This window comes from Diadema setosum, chromosome 13, assembly GCF_964275005.1.
Source record: "Diadema setosum chromosome 13, eeDiaSeto1, whole genome shotgun sequence".
Taxonomy (NCBI): Eukaryota; Metazoa; Echinodermata; class Echinoidea; order Diadematoida; family Diadematidae; genus Diadema; species Diadema setosum.
In genome coordinates this window covers 27,390,899-27,413,637 of record NC_092697.1, presented here as the reverse complement: position 1 = coordinate 27,413,637, position 22,739 = coordinate 27,390,899, and the positions used below count along the sequence as shown (strand labels likewise).

General features: G+C 41.8%; 1 protein-coding gene across 5 annotated transcripts in view; it reads right to left on the bottom strand.

Annotated features, from left to right (window-relative positions):
* Nucleotides 1–22,739, bottom strand: part of LOC140236666 (single-stranded DNA-binding protein 3-like) — a 176,051-nt gene that overhangs the window by 24,444 nt on the left and 128,868 nt on the right. For all 5 annotated transcript variants that reach the window (XM_072316586.1, XM_072316588.1, XM_072316587.1 and 2 more), the window contains one exon: nt 915–970. In XM_072316586.1, the coding sequence (XP_072172687.1) occupies nt 915–970 (56 nt within the window). The remainder of the gene's footprint in view (nt 1–914; nt 971–22,739) is intronic.

Here is a 22,739-nt window from a genome sequence, read left to right as displayed (position 1 = left end):
TCGATCACAGCACAGATCATGCAATGAAATCTTTGAAGGCTTCCTTTGCTGTAGATCGTTGGGTGGTAGAGGGCGTAACTGTGCACCACATATTCTTTCCTGGGTATGTATGTGGCCAGACCTAAATTGCTTCATGGCACAGACATGTCATTAGGATTTCACAATCATTGGCACCAGTTGTCACTTTCTTGTTGTGTAGGCAACACGGTAGATCCAGTACAGAATGTGGACTCATAGTTATGACTTCCCTTTTTACTGAAATTCCTCAGTTATCGATATTCTTTCTTACATTTCATAACATTTTGGAATGCAAATGCCCACAATACTTGTGTGATGACACACACACTCACTCACAAACACAACAAAAACAACAACCAATTGTGATCATAATTACAATGCAAAAAAAAAAGTCTATGTAGGCAACCTTTTTAAACAGACCATCACAAAAATCTGCCTTGTGCTGTGTGCATGAACAGCATATGAATAAAAAAATCTTTTTTTTTTTTTTTTAAATCCCATGATCCAAGCTCCCACTCTATGCCCATATGGAGGGTATACTAGGGTCATATCCAGGTCATTGTGAAGTCACGACTGTGAAGTTTGGATGTAAAGAGGTCCACATGCAGGTGAGTGAGGGCTTTTAACCCATTGAGGGCAAGTCCAAAGTATACTCGGGCAAGTGTCGATGGGAAATGCATGCTGTAGCAAAATCAGCCTGTCCTCAATGGGTTAACTTTTTGGCCAATCTGTAAATGGCAGCAAATAAAACATCTTGTCTGCAAATGAAACTAGTGAGAGTTCAAAAAAGAGATCATAATCCTTTGTGACCTCAAAGAAAGTGTGTAGCGAATCATCGATGAACTTCAAGGCAGTGCGAGGAGAAAGAGGTACGGTATAAGTTTTTTGGGACTTACTGGGTTCATGGGCATCCTTGGGTGATTCATTCTGGGTCCCATTATGCTTGGATGACCTGGAGAAGAGACAACAGAAGAACAGACAAAAATGTAATGATACAGCAACACAAGTTTCCATCCTGAGCTTCTCCCAAACAGCTGTATACACCATAATGAGTCAGGTCTTCCTGACAATTTCATGCTTGGCTAAATTTGTGATCGCAGAGTAAAACAATTTTAATGGACAGAGAAATTGATATCATTCACAATGCATTCCTAAAATTATTTCAAGATCATTGAAACAAAGCAGACATTCACAGCACTTGTACTAATTACAATAGAGATCACATATTCAGATGTTTGTGAATTTGTGAATAGCACTGACTTCTGAAATTCGCAAAATAAAAATCCTGCAAAATATACGGCATAAACAGTATATTCGTTCATCATCAGGGAGATATTGCAACATAATCATGAAAAGCATCATCTATTGAATAGTAGGAATTGCATTCTCTCTTTAATGCTGGTTCATACCTTGCATTCATTACCAAGTAACACTTGCGTGAAAATGCACCATAATCATGAAGGGCAGTTTTTTGTTCAATTTCATGACATTTCACAACATTCCAAACACACGATGCCACACAAAAAAAAAATCGAGTTTAAATCCTCTCTGCAACTCGGATCTTCACACAAACAGGTGAAGTCTCTCAACCTCAACCTGCATATAGTGCAGGTTCCAGCAGTCTCATGGGATGGATGTGTCTACAAACAAAATTTATTTCTTCCTCTTTTTTTTTTTTAAGGCTGAACTGGTTTCTGGTGAAAGTGCTTAACCTCAATCCCTAGCTCTCTTACATTCTTACCTTCTTTCTTCTCACTCTCTCTTCCTTTCTCACATTCAAAAATTTTCGGTTTTCCCCCGAAACAAAATTTCGTCAAGCTTTCCATCAATTGAGGATGTCCACGGTTCCGAAGGAGAAGTGGATATATGAAAGACATTTGACTTGATTTGAGGAACATAAATATTGATTTGGACAGGCAGTGTGAATCGGCCAAAAGCCCACGCCTCTTGAAATCATTCAAAGAGAGGCATTTATACAATGGAGATTGATTTACAGGTTTGTGTTCAACTCCAAAATCCAGACCGTTCTGTTGGAGCCAGCGCAGATTAATCACGCTTTGTGGCTTTTCGAGACTCTCGTGTGTGCGCAAATTGGTCGGACGCAAAAACGCATTCTGGGAGAAAAGTAGTCCACTGTCCCGAATCCACCATTATTCGAATTCAACACTTGAGCCACAGAAATAAACATTCCCGATGACGGGGCCCCTCTCCTACGAGGGGGCAGCGGGGGGAAGCCGAATTTCTGGATTGGGTTACAATCAGCACTGAAATAACTGCTAGTTTCATCCTGCAATAGCTGCAGGGTCAAGTATTGAATGTGGTCTGAAGCAAGACGTCAATTGCACGGCCAATCCAATGAATTTGCCAATTTGCATGTGGTAAATTGAGTCCTGTTTGTTCAGATGTCAGATGGTTGCAAGATGGACGCCTTGAGCAATCAATCACTGACATCTCGCATTTGTCTTTCCCCATTTCCAAATCTTATGCCCACTACCCTTCTTTCCCTCCCGTCTATAATTTCACCCACTTTACAAACCCAACAAGCTGTTAAGTGCATTTGCAAAGCTCTAACTTCGCACTGCTTTATCAGTATCATTCTTTTGACGACTTGACGGCACACTTTCCCAACACACGAAGTGATGCTTCCTAAAAATATGATCTGGCACTTTATAGATAAATTCTTCCCATGTTTTCAGCTGTCAAACCCCAAAGTCCAATTATATACCATAACATAACTCGAAGATTAATAATTTCCACAGGGATTCAAACAAATATTTGATAAGAAATCACAGTAATGGATTTCTGAGCTCAAATGTTCATCCTCCTGGTCTAAGTAGCATATTGTCACTTTTCTCGCAGGGACACTTTTCATTGGATGTAGGTTGCCATGACTGCAATTAGACAACAGCAAAAACATGCATGCTTCATGTTACACAACTAAACTTAGTAAACAGGTTGCAGAACTTGTTGCATTGTGGCTGCAATTATTCCCATTCGATGCAAGTTGTATGTTGTCTTGTGCCGTTTTCCTAAAAGACTGGGGAGCCCTCTGGCTTGCCTGTCATGGTAAGGAATGAGGCATCTCATCCATCTTACTACTACAGTTTCCTTCAGACTGTTTTACAGCCAAGAACAGTACATACCGGTACATGTATTCCCTTAGGTGGTAGAGACAATACAGCAGCTTATATACATGTATGGTCTCCGGTAGATCTTGTATAAAATCACAGGCATAACTACAAGGGGGAAAAGAGAGATGTTAGAGCTACATGTTGTGTACATCCACGTATCTCATTTGCTGAGTAGTGAGGAAAAGCTCACCTGTAGCCTACATCTAACAAATTTCCTAGTTCCTTTTCTTCTTCTTCTTTTTTTTTTTCAGGATGATTGATTGGCTAAGACATGGAAGCATAACACTTAGAAACAGCCATTTATCACACTTCATCTATAGGAGATGGCAGATTTTGGTTGCCATGGGAAACCACCTGCATCTGCCCAAGTCCCACCAGTTGTATGCTCTCCATCAAGGTGGTGAAATCATTCTTAAAAAGAAAAAGGAGGGTAAAAGAATACCCCCTTCAAGCACTGTGGGGGTGGGGAATCTTCAAACATGGTTAGCGCATCAATCAATTCGCATCGGGAGATCATCCTTACAATGATATTTGTGGGAGTAATAAAAAAAACAAAACAACCAACAACAGACAGACCAATATTCCCTGGCATGGATCTCCAGTCACCCTATTGAGGTTTCAACACCACTCATGTTTGGGCAATAACAGGCAATACATTGAAGGCAGCTCCAAGAAGATAATGTAAATCCAAAGGAGGAGAAAGGGTGTACAATGATTGATAGTCCTGACTGAGTTGTCTCATCAGATGCGTTTTGAGACATGCCTTAGAGGTCAAAGGTCTTTTTTTGACAGTTCTAACGCATGTACAGATTTCCAAAGGTATTTCTTTCATAAGTGTCATACTGAAGGAAAACTTCTGTAAGGTCAACAGCAACATGAAGCGTACTGTATATGCCATATATTCAGCGAGTACGATTTTTTTTTTTTTTTTTTTTTTTTTTGTGAATCAGGACTTCACAACAATTTCGTGAGTGGTTAAATTTTTTTGTCATAGAATACCGTAACGAAAGGGAGACATGTACGCGTGCACCTCGCATTCATATCAAGGTCAAAATCAATAATTTTCTGTGTTTCATGCACGATTTGCAAAATTTGCGATGATGAAAACTTTGTAAAATATATGGCGTATACAGAAATCACACTGATTTTTTTTCTTAAATCCTAATATTATATTGTATGCACCTCGTCACAATAAGCTGGCCCCACTGACAGCTGACATAAGCTACCAAGAGCCCTATGCCTGTTTTTGTCAATCCAGAATGTTCCTAAAACCTTCAAAAATGTTGTTGTTGTTGTTAACCGAATAAAACCCATTCTAGAGGCCTTGTTTCTCGTCATGAGGGGCCTAGTATGGTACAGGCCTATTTGAAAGGAACACTCCATATTACTGTGATGGCAGTGCTTCTTCTTCCACACAGGAACACAGTAGCTTTTTACCTGCATCATTTTGATTCCTTTACCCCCCCCCCCCCAAAAAAAAGTAACAAACAACAACAACAACAACAACAAAACAACCACAATCCTACAACATACAGTAGGCCCTACCTCTTTTCTTAATTTTCATTGGGAGAAGATTTCCACGGGGCAGAAAAGTTGCTTCTTGCTCGACCTTTTTTTCATCCACTGAATAAATTAACTGATGAGCATCAGAGATGGTACAATGCCAACAATACTAGTAACTTCTAATAAAGGAGTTATGAGCTGGAATTGTGATCATTTATCCCTGCCCAGACAGATCTGATATCACCCAACATAATAAATCACCTCTGTCAATCTGCTTGAAAAAAGGGGGGAAGGAAGAAAAATGGTGCAATTCATCATGTGTGATTTATAGCCTTGGGCAGAGAGACAGGGCAGTGATGTTCTTTCAGCCTGCCCTCATGATTTTGGCAATGACAGGTCCTTTTTCAGTGACAGGTCCTTTCCAGTGACAGGTCCTTTTTCCAGCTGACTGATATCGTGATTGGCAGGTCTGACACACCTCCCATGTTTAGCCTTGACTTGTACAGTCACCACTCACATGAGTGTTTCTCTATTCAGACAGTCTCCACTCACATGGCAGGGAACCAAAGCAGGGCTCAAAGGAGGAGGGGGGGGGGGGGGGGGATCCATGAATTCATGGACCCAGGACATCTTGCCCTCTATTGGTGTCATTTTGTCTCTTTCACATCACTTCTCATGTACCATTTTGCCCCCACTATTTATACATAAACAAGATGTGTTGATATGGTATCTGAGAGGGATGCTTACCTCCATCGCTAATACTCCTGCTCTTCAAGGAGGATTTGTCTGTTATCAACACACACTGATCCATGGAATGGGAGAGTCCATCCTCATGTTTATGCATGAGCCACCTAGAAATGGGTGAATGACCCACCCATCATTGATGCTGCTTTTCAATTGGATGTTGGACGTATATGAAGTCATGTTTATGCATGACTGAAGTGGGTGGGGGGGGGGAGAGAAGATATACAATACTGCACACACACACACACACACACACACACACACACACACACACACACTCAGTCACCCAAAAAAAAAAAGTGTATAGTAGAATTTTCAGATAGGGCTGTGAATAGTGCTGAGGAATTGTGTGATTCATAGATTTATATTGGATGCAGCTGCTATGGCAACATCAGCATCACCAAAGCATGCACCATTTAGCATCAACTTGACGCTGTCAGGATTTGCACTGAAAATATACCGCCTCATAACACTTCTTTTACAGCTCTGAATTCATGCATAAGCACTCGAGGATTGTCAAATCCTCCATTCTCTGACTCCGTATCTTTCCCAGTCAGCCATTGCGGCAGTCTGTGAGTATCTCCAATCTTCATGTATATGCATGAACCCAGAGCAGTCATCGGCCATTGGTAAACATGTTTCCCCCCTGCTTCATGTTTATTCATGAGCGGAGCCAGACAGATGGGATGTCAGAGCCAACATTGGTGGCACTTACCGGCGCTGATGAATGACAAATAGCAGCCGAGCCCTCCACACAGCCAGGAGGCTAAATAGCTATCGAGATAGTGACCATGTTTCATTCAAGACGCCGTGGGCCGCTGGAGTCGGACGGCAATCCCAACTCTTTGCCCTCCTCTGTCGGATACCTACCCTCTCTCGTTTCTCTCCCTCTCTCTTCACCTACTCAATGCTTTCTTCTTCTTCTCGTCTTTTTTCCCCCCTCTCCTTTTCCGAAGTGAACTCCTAACATTCCTCATCCGCTGGGAAACACGATCAGTTAATGGGTTTACTTCCCCAGCTGCCAGGGAGCTTAATATTATGGATTTACCTCAACCAAATCCTGAAGTGAGAGCAGAAAAGGGAAAAGCCTCCTGCTTGGAGAGAGACCGGGAGAACATGACAGCAAAGAGTTTTTATCGTGATTTGCCCATGCCGGCTTCACAAGTTTTATTGCTCCGTGGAGTGCATGCATACAGAGAGAGTGGGAGAGAGAGGGCCCCCGGAGGTAATTTCACCGCAATATTTCACGACGACAACTCTTGTCGGCCGCGGAACAACTGTCAAACGCTCTCTGCTCACTGCTTCATCAGCCAGCCCCGGCTCTCCCCGCCGTCATTTCGTCCGTTTCCAATTTCCAACCTGCATCGCTGCGCAGAGAAACCGCCTCGACAGGCCCGACCGCTAGATCTCTACCCACTCTGTGAATACACGGTTATTCTAAATTACGTGTCTGTCTGTCTCGCTGTCCGCATCGTACCGTGTGCTCGGGCAGCTCAGCCTCCTTACTTGTGTTTAACATCACCTTATCCACTTGTTTTCACAACTTCAGGACTTTACTCCGCACAGTCTGCTCGGGCGCTGGAATCCTCCGGAGAGCCAACGGAGTGTACGTCACTCGCACTCCAAAGGTAAGTTCTCGCCGTAAACATACATTTGCGCTTCGTGCGTAGTCTCCTTTGTCAGCAGTGATTAGCAGTGCTGGTTCTCTTCACCAGGTCTGGCGAAGTTGTGAATCTTTATATATCGATGTCGGTACAGTATATGTTCCAACATGAAAATGACAACATACTACGCATATTGTGTACAAGTGTATATTAACTGACACAAGAGTTATCAAACATTTAGAAAGCATGTTCTCAAAACAAGCGAAATTCTTCACAGAAGTTCCATGAACTAAGATCTGTTGGTTAAAGTTAAATATGCCGTAAAGCCATCCAATTTCCCTATAAGTGGCATGCAATCAGAGAAATGGAAAAAGTCATGAATGATTCACCAGGTGGAATTCACCACTGAAACCTCCGATGGATTCTCTGTATGGATCAGCTGCTAATCCCATACACCTGATATGTGTGCGATTTCAACAGGACTGGTGCATTTTACAAGATGTAATGTATGTGTTTATAAGCTGGTGGACAAACATTCACTTAATGGGATAATAGTTAACTGGATATCTGCATTTATCTTTACGCTCATACATTTATGGGGAATACAATGTACATGTATATTCCAGCATAATGGAAAAAAGTAATTTTTTTTTTTTTTTTTCATCAGGGAAAAGTGGGAGGGGCAGGGCATTGTTCGGTTATGTTTTTTGTTTTGTTCCGTTTTCTGTTCTGCTTTTTCTCAGTAATGCAAAAGAGCTTGGGTTCCGCCAATAAACACTGAGTAAGATCTCTGTAAAGTTGTTGCTTTTTTCCGGTTTTATTTTTCTTAATAACAATTAGGTTACTCAGATAAACACTAAGATTTCTGTAAACTTGCTGAACACATCAACTCCATGTCCCCCAAGACTACAGCCCAAATGTTGAAGCGGAAAACATGTTTCTGTGGTGTAATAAACATGTGGCGAGTCATCCTCTTTACCTTCGAATGCGGTTCCACCCGTTCCAAATGAAAAGCAACACTGAACACTACATCTAGGTTGAGAAATCCAGGCACATAAAAAAACAAAGTCATTCAACTTTCAGGCTCTCCCCTGAAGCAGCTATATGGGAAATATTTTCATTCCATTCACTTAATTCATTACGCATCCCGTCATGTCCTTGTGCACAGTATGAAGGCACAGGGACATGATAATGTGTTCCTGCTTGAAAAAACTCAAATGCTTTTTACACAAGAGGGCGAAGTCAGTTCTGTATTTTAAATCACCTGATATAAGTTTGTGATAGGAGTTTTCTCTTAACATTACACTCTGCTGTGGTGACAAGATATCCTTCAGTAGTCTTGACAATTAATCTTGTGAAGATTGCAATGTACTTAGAGATGTGATCGCTACTGAGCACGGCTCAGAATCCACTTTTACCAGTGATCACCAATTTTTTTTTAAAAGATGGTATTCATAAAGACCTCACGACAGTCCCATTACAGAGTTACCATAATTGTTTTGCCAATGTGATGAATGCAGGGAAAATCTTATCAACTTCGGTCCAAAACTTACATCCCACTTTCATATTCTTGCATGAAGCAAAGTTCCAATTTCTCACCAAATCAACAACAATAAGAACAACAACAACAATGGCCCTTTTTCTTTTCAAAGTGATAGACAATGTCTTTGTATGACTATATTACTCTTCAATAAGCAACACTAGACAATCTCGCAGACAATCCATCTTCCGGAAGATAGATACGTCAGGGAAAAGTATTCCACATTCTTCATTCACTGACAGGAGACTGTTGTCGATGACCGATGTGCCACTAACCCACAAGGCTGTGTGGAGAATGGTGTCACCGGAATGCGGGAGTGAAACACTAATTGCTCATTACTGTGGCCACCAACAAATCCTGGAGTAAATACATCTACTTCACTCACTTTCGAATCATACATCAATGCACACACTTACAACTAAACTCCCATTGTTATCATCATCATCATCTCAATCATGTTGCCATGGGAACAGCGGATGATCGATGTGTCACAGAATGCGTAATTCAGAAAATTTGGGCTTGCCCTGATAACAACTTCTAAGCCAAGAAACAATGGTCACGCAGCTGCTCAAGCTTACAGTGATTTCCATTTTCACTAGGCACGGGGTATTTTTCTTTCTGCTGATGTCACGAAACCCATTTTCTCCATTCCGTCTTCACCCGAGTGAAGCACTTCTACTACAAATCTATCTGTGCCACGAACCTCGGTCTGGCTCTATTGACGTGCATTTGTCAAGATCTCCTGTCTGAATTGCTTGCACTATTTCAGCATTATCTGCCGGAGACCTTGTCCAATTTATCCATTTAGGTGAAAAATATCGAGGGCGACTCCCGCAGTCTCCCCCCATCAATCACAACCCTTCACGGGGAGCCCGAAGTGGATTGACAAAATGTTTGTGGAGGGAAGGTAGGTTTGGGTAAACATCCCACCCTCCGCCATTCTCTCTGCCAACTCTGCTGGGGCTACACTGGCAGCATACACCTGCTCCGCCCTTCTAGAAGCTAGTAAGAAGAATCCGACACCTCCTCGCTGTGCCATCCATCCCTCTCGATGAATTTCATGAGCAAACGGACGGACGCCTGACCAGACCGACTGACCCGCCCATCCATCGCACCCTGGACGTCAGTAAGGAGGATGACACCAATGAGCGGCGTCTTTGAGGTAAATCACTCTTAAATTGTGTCTTCAGTTTCTCTTCCTCCCTCTGTCTCCCATCCCCCCCCCCCCCAACTCTCTCTCTCTCTCTCTCTCTAATTCTTCTTGGTTGAGTCAGGTAAAGAGTTTGTGTGTGATACGGCAAGAGAGGCCGGTTTGTGTGTGTTCGGTGTGCGACAGTCAAGCTACTGATGCGTTCGGTTATGGTAATAGTGCGGTGATAGTGCAATTGATGCGCTTGATTAGGATGATAGCACACAACTGATAAGTCTGAGTCAGGGGAATACCACAACTGATGAGCTCAAGTACGATATTAGTGTGATTGATGAGTTTAGCGTGTACTAAACAGCTCAACTGAAGAGAGAGGCCACGTACGTGTTATGGGCAAGCTGACATTCCCCCGAGGTAAACATGGAATGATAGATCCAACCTTTAAAATTAGTGTCCTTCTGGTTGCTTAACAATGAGCATTGACAGTAGCAGTCATATTTTCAATGGAAAATACATTTGAATGGAATATCTCAGGTGGTCAAATACTGAACATAGTTCTATAACTGTAGTATTGTTAAAATCACATTGACTGCGTTGCCATGGAAACAAGCATACACCTGAAATATAAAAGAACACACACACACATACAAAAAAAAAAACTTTTCTAAACGAATAGTATAGAAAGAGGACCCCAAATTGCATCTCCTGTTACCGTCACAACAAGCTTCACAATTTGGTTTCGGGAGAGGGATGCTAAGCCTAAAGTAGGCAAGAAGTACTGTAATTACAGAGGGCATTACTTCCCGTGGCTGGGAGGAGAAAATAGTCTTAAATGTCAGCAGCTAATGGCAGCCACTTTTGTGTATTGACACAATGACGGGGCTTCTAGTCCAATAAATAGCAGCGGGAGGGGAATTCTTGGGTGGTCATTATTGTCTGGATAACTGATGTAGCCATTGCAAGCGACAATAAAAAAAAATAAAAAAGTACATAAATAAATATATATCTTTACATGTATACATACAACAGTGGAATCATTTGTAATGTGTATAATACAATATTTCTTGGCAGATCCTGGCCATCATTCAGTGAGAAGATTTATCATTTGACATTAGACTGTGCTTGCATGCCTAGAAAAAAAACTCTATTTTGGAATTGAATGTTAATACAAGGGAAGGGGGGAAGGAGGAATCAACAGATCAGTTAAAATGCAAGCAAAATTAGATCAATATCAATAACATCAATAACTTTATATCTGTTTGACATCACAAAGTCACATGACAATGCATCCCACAGGGCACATCAACAGTCTCTTGCACAACTGAGATCCAACTCTCTCAACTAACAAGCTTACAGTTGCAGACATGCTCTCTCTCTTTTCCTCCTAAAGCAGACCTTAATGTCCCTTCAAAACTGTAGCATATCAATTCCTTCGCAAAAACAAACCAAGAAACAAACTTTTTAAAAGCTCCAAAGTTAGACATGGTGAAGCAACCTGAATGGTTTAAAAAATAGATAAATAAAGAAGGAGCACCTCATTATTTGACACAAATTTTATACATCCCTTCTGATACTCCACTAGAAAACATTGCAAGTCACCTTTTGTAATCCAACATTATTTTGCATGTCTGGGACTGACATATATGCATTAATATATATATATTTTTTTTTTTTCATACAGAGGTTTAAAAAAAAATCACTAATGAGTAATTCTCTTCCTAGCAAATGAGCCATATATATATTATTGAATATACATTATTGGATATATATTATCGAGGAGTAATATCAACAATGTATCCAAGCATTTAAGAAATAACATTGTTAAATTAGCATCAGATGAAAGCTTCATCGACTTCAATAGCCCAACATTCAAATCAAGTACATACAAGTTTAAATTTAATAAATTCCAACACAGGGTCATATTTGCACTCCCGCATACCATTAAGCGTAAAAGCAATAATAAGACAATCCGAAATTGAGACGGATGGGCAACACATTTCAGATTGCCACACGGATAATCGCTTTGCCAGTAAATTGTTTGTAACTAGGTCATCCTGTCAGTATGATTAATTTTGACAATCTGGCAGCACCGAACAAGAAAGGGGGGTGGGGCAGAGAAGAACCCTTGAGATATTCCTTGAGTGACAATTCAATTTGTTGAAAGGCCTCGTTTTTCTTTTTTTTTCCACACTGGCTAAAAAAGAAACAGAAAAGAAAGGAAGATTGCAGCCTTGTATAGGGCAGGATGCCTTTTAAAATGAAATCCTGTTGCTAAATGGCAGTGAGCGTTTTTAATACAAACTCAAATCATCACGTCATTCCTGCTGTGACAGTGATGCATCTTACGTGGTATTCAGTGCTCTCTGCTTGATGGAGAGGGGGCCAAATTACATTTTGTACTCTGAACAGCCATGGGGTGATTAACTATTGATTCCATCAGAACTAAGATCTCATAATATGCATGCCTTTACTCCTCCTTTTGGCAGGTTTCTCTATTACATGACTTGTGAATAGACGCGCTCTACACCTATTCTTTTGTCGCCAGATGAGATGGCACAGGTTACGGCGGGCAAGGAGCATATAGATGGGCTTAAATCAGATGAAAATTGATCAGTGTGGCTTCTGCGACTGTAACAACGTACATATCCGTAGCTGCCATGAAATCCGCGGAAGTGGGCAAGGATGTAACAGCACATAAATCTGCCTTGTAGCATGTGATGTATACAACATGGTATCATCTTACCTTCACAGTGTATTGCATTCACCGTCACAGACTTACATTAGAAGAACAGATGATATCTTGGCTAAGAAGAATAAAAAAAAAAAAAATAGTACAATTGCAAGTTTTTCTAAATGCTGTACAAACTTGGCACTGATATTTGAAACATGAGCAAGCAAGATAATGTACACGTTGTAGGTACAGGTAGTACTAATGGTAAAGTATCATCAAGAGCCACGGTATCAATTGCTTTGTCTCATGGAAGAGGAAAACACTATTCTGAAGGTTGGAAGGGGAAAAAATGGAAGTCTGCCCATAGAGACTAGCATGACCACAGACAGAAAAGAGCATTATGCTTTCATAAATCCATCAATTGGGAGAGATAATTCCGGGATGGGGCCCCTGCTAATAAACCACGATGAATCCATAGGGCTTTTTACACTTGTGTTTCTTAACCCCGGACTTTCTCTGACCCAGGACTATCGTTAGTCCCGTACCAATTTTTTCAGCTTTTTACACTCGCCAATTAGTCCCGTACTATCTCTTGTCCGGGGCTAAGGAGAAAACTGACCTTTTTACACTCGTCTTTCTTAGCCCCGGACTTTCCAAACCACATGAATATTCATAATTACGCTGTGTACTGTACACGTACACGCACGCACCGGCAGCACTTGATTACCTCGTTTCTGATTGGTCAGTGAGGGTCGCACTTCGTCTCCGTCGCTTAGCCCAGGATTATTTTTTCGTTCTGTTTACACTCACTTGCTTGGCACCGCAATTGCGGTGCTAGCACCGCAATTGCGGTGCTAACCCCTGCTATTTTGCAGGGCCAGATAGTACCGTACTATCGGTGGGGCTAGCCCACTTTGGCAAAAACGAGTGTAAACAGAAAGTGGGCTAAGGATAGTCCCGTACTATCGGTGGGGCTAAGGCCCCCCCTTAGCCCCACCGATAGTCCGGGGCTAAGCAAAAATTTACAAGTGTAAAAAGCCCTCATGTGTCACAATTAATTTAAGACCCATTCTCCCGCAAGAGAATGCGAGCTCAATATCCAAATCCCAGCGAGTAATGCCAAGTCACAAACTGACAGCCAAATTTGGATTAAAATCTATATTCTTCTGATTCCGCCTTTTTTTTCCTCCGCTTCTTCCTTTTCTCTAAAAACATCAACATGACAAGAATGAACACAGAATGCTGCTTTGTCTCTTATTGAGGCATTTCTTTGCTTCTAATCTAAACCAATGTTGATGCTTTCCCAAGACCACCGGTAATAAACTCATCACTTGGTGCACACTGCACTTAAGTCCCGTCGTCTGACATTCTGAGCAGATCAAGCAATATATTCATTTTCTTCACGTCTACACCACATCACTACAGTCACCTGATCTGAAGAAAAATTCCCTACAGAACTTTAACCATAATTTATAATGATAAAATGCACCATCTGCTTTGATACCCTGGTACATTGGCATCTACTGGGACAGTGTAAACTATTGAACTTTGGCTGCTGATTGCAGAGTGAATACAACTCCAATGCTATTTGTGCTTTCACCAAAATCTGAAAGACAGACAGTTCTAAGCTTAAAAATCAATGATCTCATGGGCATTATTGTGATTTTATATATTCTTCATCTCACATACAAAAGTAGTTCATATCATCTATTTTAGCATAACTCTGGTTCAACTAGAATCTTTGAAAGCATAACAAAATGCTGATAGCACTTGAGCACTTTCAAACACCTTTACTGGAAAGGAAAAAGAATCTAATCATCTCATTTTTCATGATTTAACAGTGAAATTGGCCTAAGTCGCTGCTACCTTAAAACAAAAAACAAAATTACTAAAGTTGATAGTGGAAAACAATGGAGTTGCATACATTCTAATCTCTTTTTCCAAGCTTCGCACAAGTCTGATCTCTCTGCCGCCACCACTGGAAGTGAACCCGCCTTTGGTATCCCCGCGAAATGCATATTTACAATACGGATAATTGCACCTAGGCGGATCAATGAATCTGCACCTGCCCTCCCCAGCGTGCGGGTCAAGTGTGGCGACTCTAACTGTGATTTTTTTTTCGCACTTGCAAATGATGAGAAGCTTAATGGTTGCTACAGGTGACACTTAGCCTGGCAAACCTTCGACCCTCAGCTATGCTGAAGGACCAACAGGTGACAATGCATTTATGGCAACATTTCAACATTTTTGGCTTCAGTTTTCAAGCAGTCGTCGATAGATTGCCCTGCTAAAGGATAGAATAAAAAGAAATTGTCTTGACAAACAAGAAACACACTGTATATAATATGCTACATATTTCACAAGCATACTTTCTAGCAATGTGGAACTTGAAAAACAATTTGACAAATATTTGGATTTATGACTGAAAACCACAGAGGCCGGATGAGAAACATAAAAAAAAAAAACAAACAAACAAACAAAAAAACTCTCTTTTCTTTCAAGATACACTGCATTTCTATTTGGCAGATGATATTTTCACGTTTTGTTAATTTCACTATAACAGTTGATTTGATAAAATCCTTGGAATGTCGGTATATTCATTTGTTATTTTGCCTCTTTTGGTATTGTTATCTATTTTAAGGCAGCATGTTACTGGCATTGCAATAGATGGGTACATACAAGTGCATCTCTGCACATCATAGAGTATGGAAGGGTCAATATCTGTTATTTTCCACATTTACAGTGCACTCTACGAGTGCGTGTCCCCATACGTAATGTGACCATTATATATTGATGTGACATACTTGACTCCAGAGGGTAAGAACAGAAACAGTACAACAACAAACCTCTCAAAGTCGTCTCGTATAACATCGCATACCCAACAAATACCCACCACTCACGCTTTTCGGGTTTGCACAGCACCAATGTACCATTTGGAAAAGAAAGAAGGGTGGCGTGACAAATCCGTCTGATCACCACTACCTTTTTTGTTGTGCAAGTGGAAAGGAAAAACAAAGGTAGGAATTCCAGCCTTGCTTTAGCTCCATTCTTCAAGAACGAAATAATCAGGGGTGGGGGGGGGGGGAGAGAGAAAGGGTATGGCAGCCTCTTATTTGACTCGGGTTCATCTTAAGAAGCTTTCATCCCCACTCCGCCACAAACATTTCTATCCATCCTTCTGCTTCAAGTCCAAAGACGATGATATTCTGATGGCAAGTGATACGCCCCGGTGCCCAGGGGCAGCTCATTACAGCGCACTTGCTGAAAAACAAGTCAATAAGTTTGTCAGCATCAGATTTCATATTAACCTAAATAATTCACTGCGGCATTAAACGTTATTACTGAAACTGTTGGATATTCTTTTTCTCCTTCTTCTCTCTCTTGAAGACTGTGGGCAGGGTATATGACTTATCTCCCTTGTTCATATACCTGCTGTGGCACGAAGAATGTAGGAAGTGTCAATAGACCATGATGAGGGTATGCTCCTCAACGAGATATAAAGGTGAACTGTAGCAAATTGCCATTCTAGCAGCATGCGCTGTGCAGGTAATGTTCCATCATGTGCAACACCACAGGGGTGTGGAGGAACAGTGTTGGGTTGTGTATACCTTTGCTGTGGCTTAGGGACTGTAGACCACAGGTAATAAAATGTGACATCCCGTGCGCAAAAGGGTATCGTGCAATTTTCTTTCTCCTCTCACTGTTGTCGCTTTGCGGGACCGCATCTGCTTTAACGTCATTAAGAAGCAGAAGGAATTAAACTCCACACACTTTGCGCAGCAACAATGCCCTATTGCACCTGAACTGGTACCGTGCCTGTGCGTGCAATGATTTGAAACCTTTGGGTCTGTTTAGTTGTACACTGTTTCTGGCAAATTGATTCCGGAAAACGTGTAAATGCTGTCTTATAGCAGACAAATATAGTGATAATAACACACATTGACCACTTTAGAATTTCAATGTCTACTGAACACTCACATAATTTTTGTGCCCATGTCCCTCAGGAAAGGAAATTGAATCAGGTCTGTGTTTGGGTGAGGCACAGCCCACATGTCTGTAGGGGATCCTATTTCATTTCTCATAATCAGCAGAGCAATAAACCCACACAAGTAATCAGCTGTAGACACAACCTGGGAACAAAATAGACCAATTCCTCTGTGACCACACACACACACACACACACACATACACACACACACACAAACAAACAGCAAAGTAAGGCCATGAAGTGTACAAAATATTGGCAAGAGGAAAAAAAAAATAACAATTGCCTGCACCACCAAAATATATTTGTGTTAAGTTCTCAAAAACCACAATTTTTATAGCAGCAGAAGACTCCTTCTCAGCAACACACTGGCAAGGCATCCTTTGCGGAAAATCACAGACTTCATCGCTCAAGTTTGAAATGAGGCAATAAGAGCTGTAAGCGATAAAGCTTCGAGAAACCTGAACTACTCAATCTGTATGATAAGCACAAACCGTGCTGACTGTAGGCCTATGTACTAAGATTGCTTTTCTAACTCATTGTCTTGTAGAAACTGCTTTTCCGCATCACACAAGATCTTTAAGAGAGAAGATGAGTTTGGGGAATTGAAGACACTGCATCCATCACACCAGATGACACAAAGCCAAGCTGTCATGACATTCAATAAAAGTCCCAACAGCTTATCCCTCCAATCCGCTTGATTCATGGAGTAGACAGAGGATATCCAAGTGTCTGGTTCCTTATGAACCATCCCCCTTCCACTACCCTAACCTTCACTCTACCCCCTCCTTCATTTCACCCCGGTCAGGGTAAAGGTACCCACAAAATGGGGGCAAGAGGACACTCCACCCATCACTGGTTTACTTTAATGACATTCAGTTGTAACCAAAGATCTGGTACAGACATGCAGCTAAAACAATAGGATGGGTTTGTACAGTGCACTCCCATTATAACAAACACCTTGTTAAAACGAAACTCTCAAACAAAGTAAAAATCAGGTACTAAAATTATCATCTAAGATATCTTAACATACTTTGTTGTTCGGTAATAGGGAATATTTGAGAAAACTGCCATTCCCAAGGACTATGTTACAATGGAAGTCGCCTGTAGTACAGTTGAGCCTTGTCATCAAGAGGCTGGCTATAGTAAAAACCCTTTTATAACAAGGAGATTTTGCAGGTCCACACTCTTTAAATTTCTGTTATTGAACCCTGAAATAGTGAGAAACCTGACAGGGCGAGGTAATTGTCATGATTTGAGGTCCTCATTACAGAGAGGTTCCCCTTCACATATTAAGTGCAACTGCAACAGGGCAATGGAGAAACTTAATGCTCAAATACTATCCTAACTATGAGATCTATAATCAAAACATCCAATTAGGAAAAAGAAACTTAACTGCACAAATAGAAACAATGTGTCAGTATCAAATATCAGTCAAATCCCCATTGCCAGACCTTTGGCTCGAACCAGGAAGATTTGGCCAGGGACAAACTTTGCAGCACTGCACTTTCAAACTTGAACCAGCTTTTCTCAAAGTTCACACTAAATCAGTAAGAAGTTCAATCCCGCCACATACAGCCACTTCTTAATACATAGAGTGGGCAAATGTTTTCTCAGATTCACACAAGGCCAATTTCAATAACATGTGTGACATTCATTGCCAATGTGTTTCACGTTTCATAAGAAACAAACAAATTACAAAAGTACAGCTCGAACATGGTGCATCCACTTCTGAGGGGACCACAAATGTCTCATCAGTGCGGGTTCCATGTCAGAGTAAATTTTATCCCACTTTCGGAAGAAATTTCTCTCGACATGCCACGTGCAGAGGAGAAACTGCAATAAAGGATGAAATGTGACACTCGACCAGATCAACTGTCTCCTTTGGACATCATCATATTTCTTTGTGAATTGTAAATTTTTCCCCTCTTGATTCTTCACATTCCGCCAAACCCATTCCGGCAAGAAAGATGACATGAGCCATCTTCATGTGTAATTTACAGCACACTTTTTTTTTCCCCTCTCTCTCTGCAGATGTTCACTAGGATGTTGGCTTTATTATGCCTGGGAGCTATTTATGCCGGCCACAGAAAGTTTCCTCCTGTAAATCACTGGAAGAAGCTGAATCTTTCTCCCCACTGCCGCGCGCCGTGTCAGCGGCCTGAGAAATGGGGCATTTCATTTAATGACTTGCAGTCAGGTGATGATGGCAGCGGGGGTTTAAAGAGGTGCGTGTCATCCATGCTGGCAGAACAGAACGGCTCAGGGAATAACGGATAGGGAGGGAGAACCCCTGGTATTAACACACACACCCCTCCACCCGATACACCTGGGTACAAACCCCTTCCCCTCACATGTACACACACCTCCACACATGAATGCAGGACCCCATCCACCCAATAATTGGCATCTACTACACTTCCAACGATTACCAAAATGGCAACAAGGTGGTGTCTTTTAAGCACATACGGCACAGATAAGAGGAGAGGGCCACTTTATTTCATGTCGCCACACATTGCACCACACTGACCTGAAACTTTAAAGACCCCGGTAGCGTGGGGAGACCATGGAGGGGAAATGCTGACCCGGCTCAGATATATTCACGAATCTCTGTAACGAATTGTGTACATCTGTATCACTGATCTCTGTGTAAGTGCACACACAGCCACAGAATCTTGACTGGAGTCGACCATTACTGATGAGCATACACTTCGATGCACATATTCGCTGACCGGTGCTATCTGCGGTTTTCGATTGTACCCCGGCGGGCAGTGCATGCATGAATCGGGCCACCGATGCATCTCCGTGCTACTGGGTCTTTAAACTACCCTCCTCTGGATAACTCTGAATATTGAGAGGATAAGTTATGACCCTTTGCCAGTCTTCTCATCTTCGATGGAGTGATTTGTTTTAGTCCATTGCTCACATTACTGTTCTCATTTGTGACTGCCATGAGGTGCCAACAGCGCCATTTTGTTTTTTTTCAAGAAACATTCCTTCTTTACTCTGTTCTCATGAAAGGCTATTGGCGTCGCCGTGTCAAAAAAAAACAACCCAGAAAACAAAACAAAGCTGATTTCATTACACCATTCTTTTTATAACCTTTCTGACATCTTTTCTGGTGCACAAAGTAATACAGGAATTTTACGCAAGCAATGCCAGGGTCACACTGTAATGATGGCAACTTTAAAGTCTCATTAGGATATACCACATTCAATGAAAGCCTTATTTATCTTCACCATCTCCAATTTCACTTCAGTTTCCTGATTTCGGCTCTTCATGATACAGGCACCATTCTACTTGCAGTTTTTCTCAAGAAAGATTTTTATTGGGGGGCTTTAATTCCGCTGCTCCCTCCAAACCAGAGAGCATTTTGTCATACATGTTTTGATACTTGATTATGCAAACACAAGGAGAGGGGACGGACAGGTTGATCAATTACATCTGTCGCCATAGCTTCCCTCTCCAGGCAACATGGGATGCTCTGTGGTTGCCAATTTGACAACCGACATCAGTCACCAGATGATCATATTGCAAATAAATGACATTTTGCCATGAGAAATGATCTCTGAGCCAATTCAGAGCTGATGCACTTTCTCCCCCCCCCCCCCCTTCTCCTCCTTCCTCAAAACCAGCCATCTCCCCGAGTCGTCTGGAACACTCCTGCTCTCTTTCTTGCGGAGGAGGAAGACCTTTAATTGCTTGAGTGCCCTGTGGGCAATCCGAAGCAATCAGCAGTCAAATTTACTATGCAATCAAATTGGCAACAGCCATGTGCTTGACTGAAGTAGTGGTAATAATGAACGTCAACTTCAGGGATGTGTACATGCACGATTGGGGAGCGGAGCCTGGGAGAGGGAGCAAGCTAGTTCTTTTTTTCTTTTTTTCCACATTTTCTTTTTTTTTTTTTTTTAGAAGCGAGCCGGGGAATGTCTGCACATGCATGGCAACCACTTGGAAGTACATTTGAGGAGAGGTAAAGCGGACAGCGGGAGCAGTAATCTATTCTCATTTCTGCCGCAGCTGCCCCCTTCAAGCTCTTTCTCCAAACACACTCACTTGCTCCGTTTCTACGTCTACAAGGCACTCATTCAAAATCATGGATGCAGGCAAGCTTGTCTGTTGTATACATATATATATATATATATCTACTCTGCATGCCCTGACCATCTCGGATATGCCAGTTTATTCCCCTCCCTCTCTTTTCAAAGTTTCTTGCCCCTCGGTCAGTTTGCTGGAATGTAACAATGCGGAACTGTGTTCTCCTCTTGTTGTTCTTTTTTGTTTAGTTCCCGCAGCTCAACAGGGGTTAGGGGGAAAAGCCTGCATCCGCAAGGGATAGGGGGGCCAAGTTTACGTGGCCCCCGTGATTGAATGCAAGCAGCTGATCAACGCTCACTCGCTCTCCCCTTACCAAGGACCTTCTTCAGTGCCGCCTCCTCCTCCTCTTCTCTGATCGCTCCTGCAGGACGGCAAGATAGTTGGTAAGTGCGACTTGGTAACATGTATTGGTACTCGCTTGGGAATCGTATCGTAGTATCCACCCCAACATTGTGTTTTGAAAAGGGCAGAAAAGGCACAAGGCGTTAAAAGGGGCTCGACTACAAATGCCATATCTATATGATTATACACCTAACGTATCATGTGGGGTTTTTTTTTTTTTTTTGGGGGGGGGGGGGTATTGAATTATTGGTATCTCTTTGTAGAGCCTGATCTCCTCTTCATTATGGCATCAATTTTTTTATTATTTTTATTTTCAGTAAAATGTTAAAAATCAAAACCGCAAGGGTGGCCAATATTTTGGACAATGCTTACAAATCTACCCACTTTTGAATAAATACACTTTTTTTACTTTGATTAAATTGATTGTTTCATTTCTATTTCTGCTCAAGTCTTAGAACCCAACAGCACCCTTCTGGTTGTCAGGAAACAACATTATCATCATGAGTCAATACTGTTTCTATGCCATAACAGATGATGACATACGAAAGCCACATACTTTTAAGCTTCATTCTAAGTACCAGTGCTTGACAACTGCTGCCCCCAATTAGTCAAACAATATGCTTGATGATGCTCACTGAAAGAGCAGTAGCGATATGTAAGAGCTTTGGTACTATAAAACACTTTATCACAATAGAATCCCACAAAGACTTTACTTTCTGACATGCTAGTATCTATGGCAGCAATTTCTCGCAGTTGGAAGTGTTTTCTATGCGGGTGCCAGGAACATGCACATTGTACGGTTGAGCGAAAGATGAGCTATAATTCAAATAATTACAGCATTGCAACTGATTGACAAATTGCCCTACATTGACGTAAATACAGCATTGTAACGATGTCAACATCACTTTTGAAATGTAGGCCTAACTAATCCTTCTGTGCAGGTTGACCAACTGCATGTAAGAGGTAGGGTTCAAGATTTGGTTAACTGTCTGTCACAACAGATGTCACTCAAAGGCAGGTTTCTCTTGTCATAAAAACAGCCAGTGCCAGCAGTTAAGGCGTAAAGGTGGTCTTGAGGGAAGTGAGAAAGTCTTCCTTCAAAAGAAAAAAAGCCATTATGCTGAAAAACATCGGGGTGTTCGCCCAGGCTAATGACGCCCATAATAATCTTGTCACTGGGCCCGTCATCCGACAAGTTGCAGCCCTCCGCGAGCATTTCACCGTTGCTCGGCAACGTAGCTAACCACCAAAAGCTTGAAGGGTATCCCTCTCGTTCACTCTTTACCCCCAACCCTGTCCATCTCTCCCTTTTTTCCCCTCACCACCACCCACCTTGTGCCCCACCCCCTCTGTTCATCTCTTTCCCCCTCTTCTCTATATTCTTTATCTATCATATATATTAGTCTATCCATCTATCTCTCTCTCGCCATCGTATTCCAATTTGCCTTTTGTCAGATCTGTCATCCACATCACTTAAAATATTGCACGAGATCCAGTTCCCCTAAACAGGGTGCATCGGATGAAGTTTATCTCATCTGCCGTGACAAATGATACAAGATGCATGCATGTATCAATGTTCTCCCATCGCCTCCAACAATAACAAATGCTCAATGGCATCTCCTCTTCAACACTTAGAATAATTTGTTCTGGTGTATGCCACAAAGACATTCATATTTTTTCCCCCCTGGCTATGCTAGCATTTCAGCCTTTCTGCACACTCTGTAGAGTAAGCCCGTCACATTACTTTCTCCTTTACAATATGTGGTCAGCAGATGATAGACCCAAGAACAGAGAAGGGGAGGACTTTCATAGGAGTATACGTTCATAAATGAGAGATATTATCGCTGACCTCAGTTTCAAGCACCTGTACATTTGAGGAAATTCTTAATCCTTGCAAAAGTTGAGCCTACCTCTGGCTTGACTCTCCAATCAAAAACAGAAATTTCAAAACAA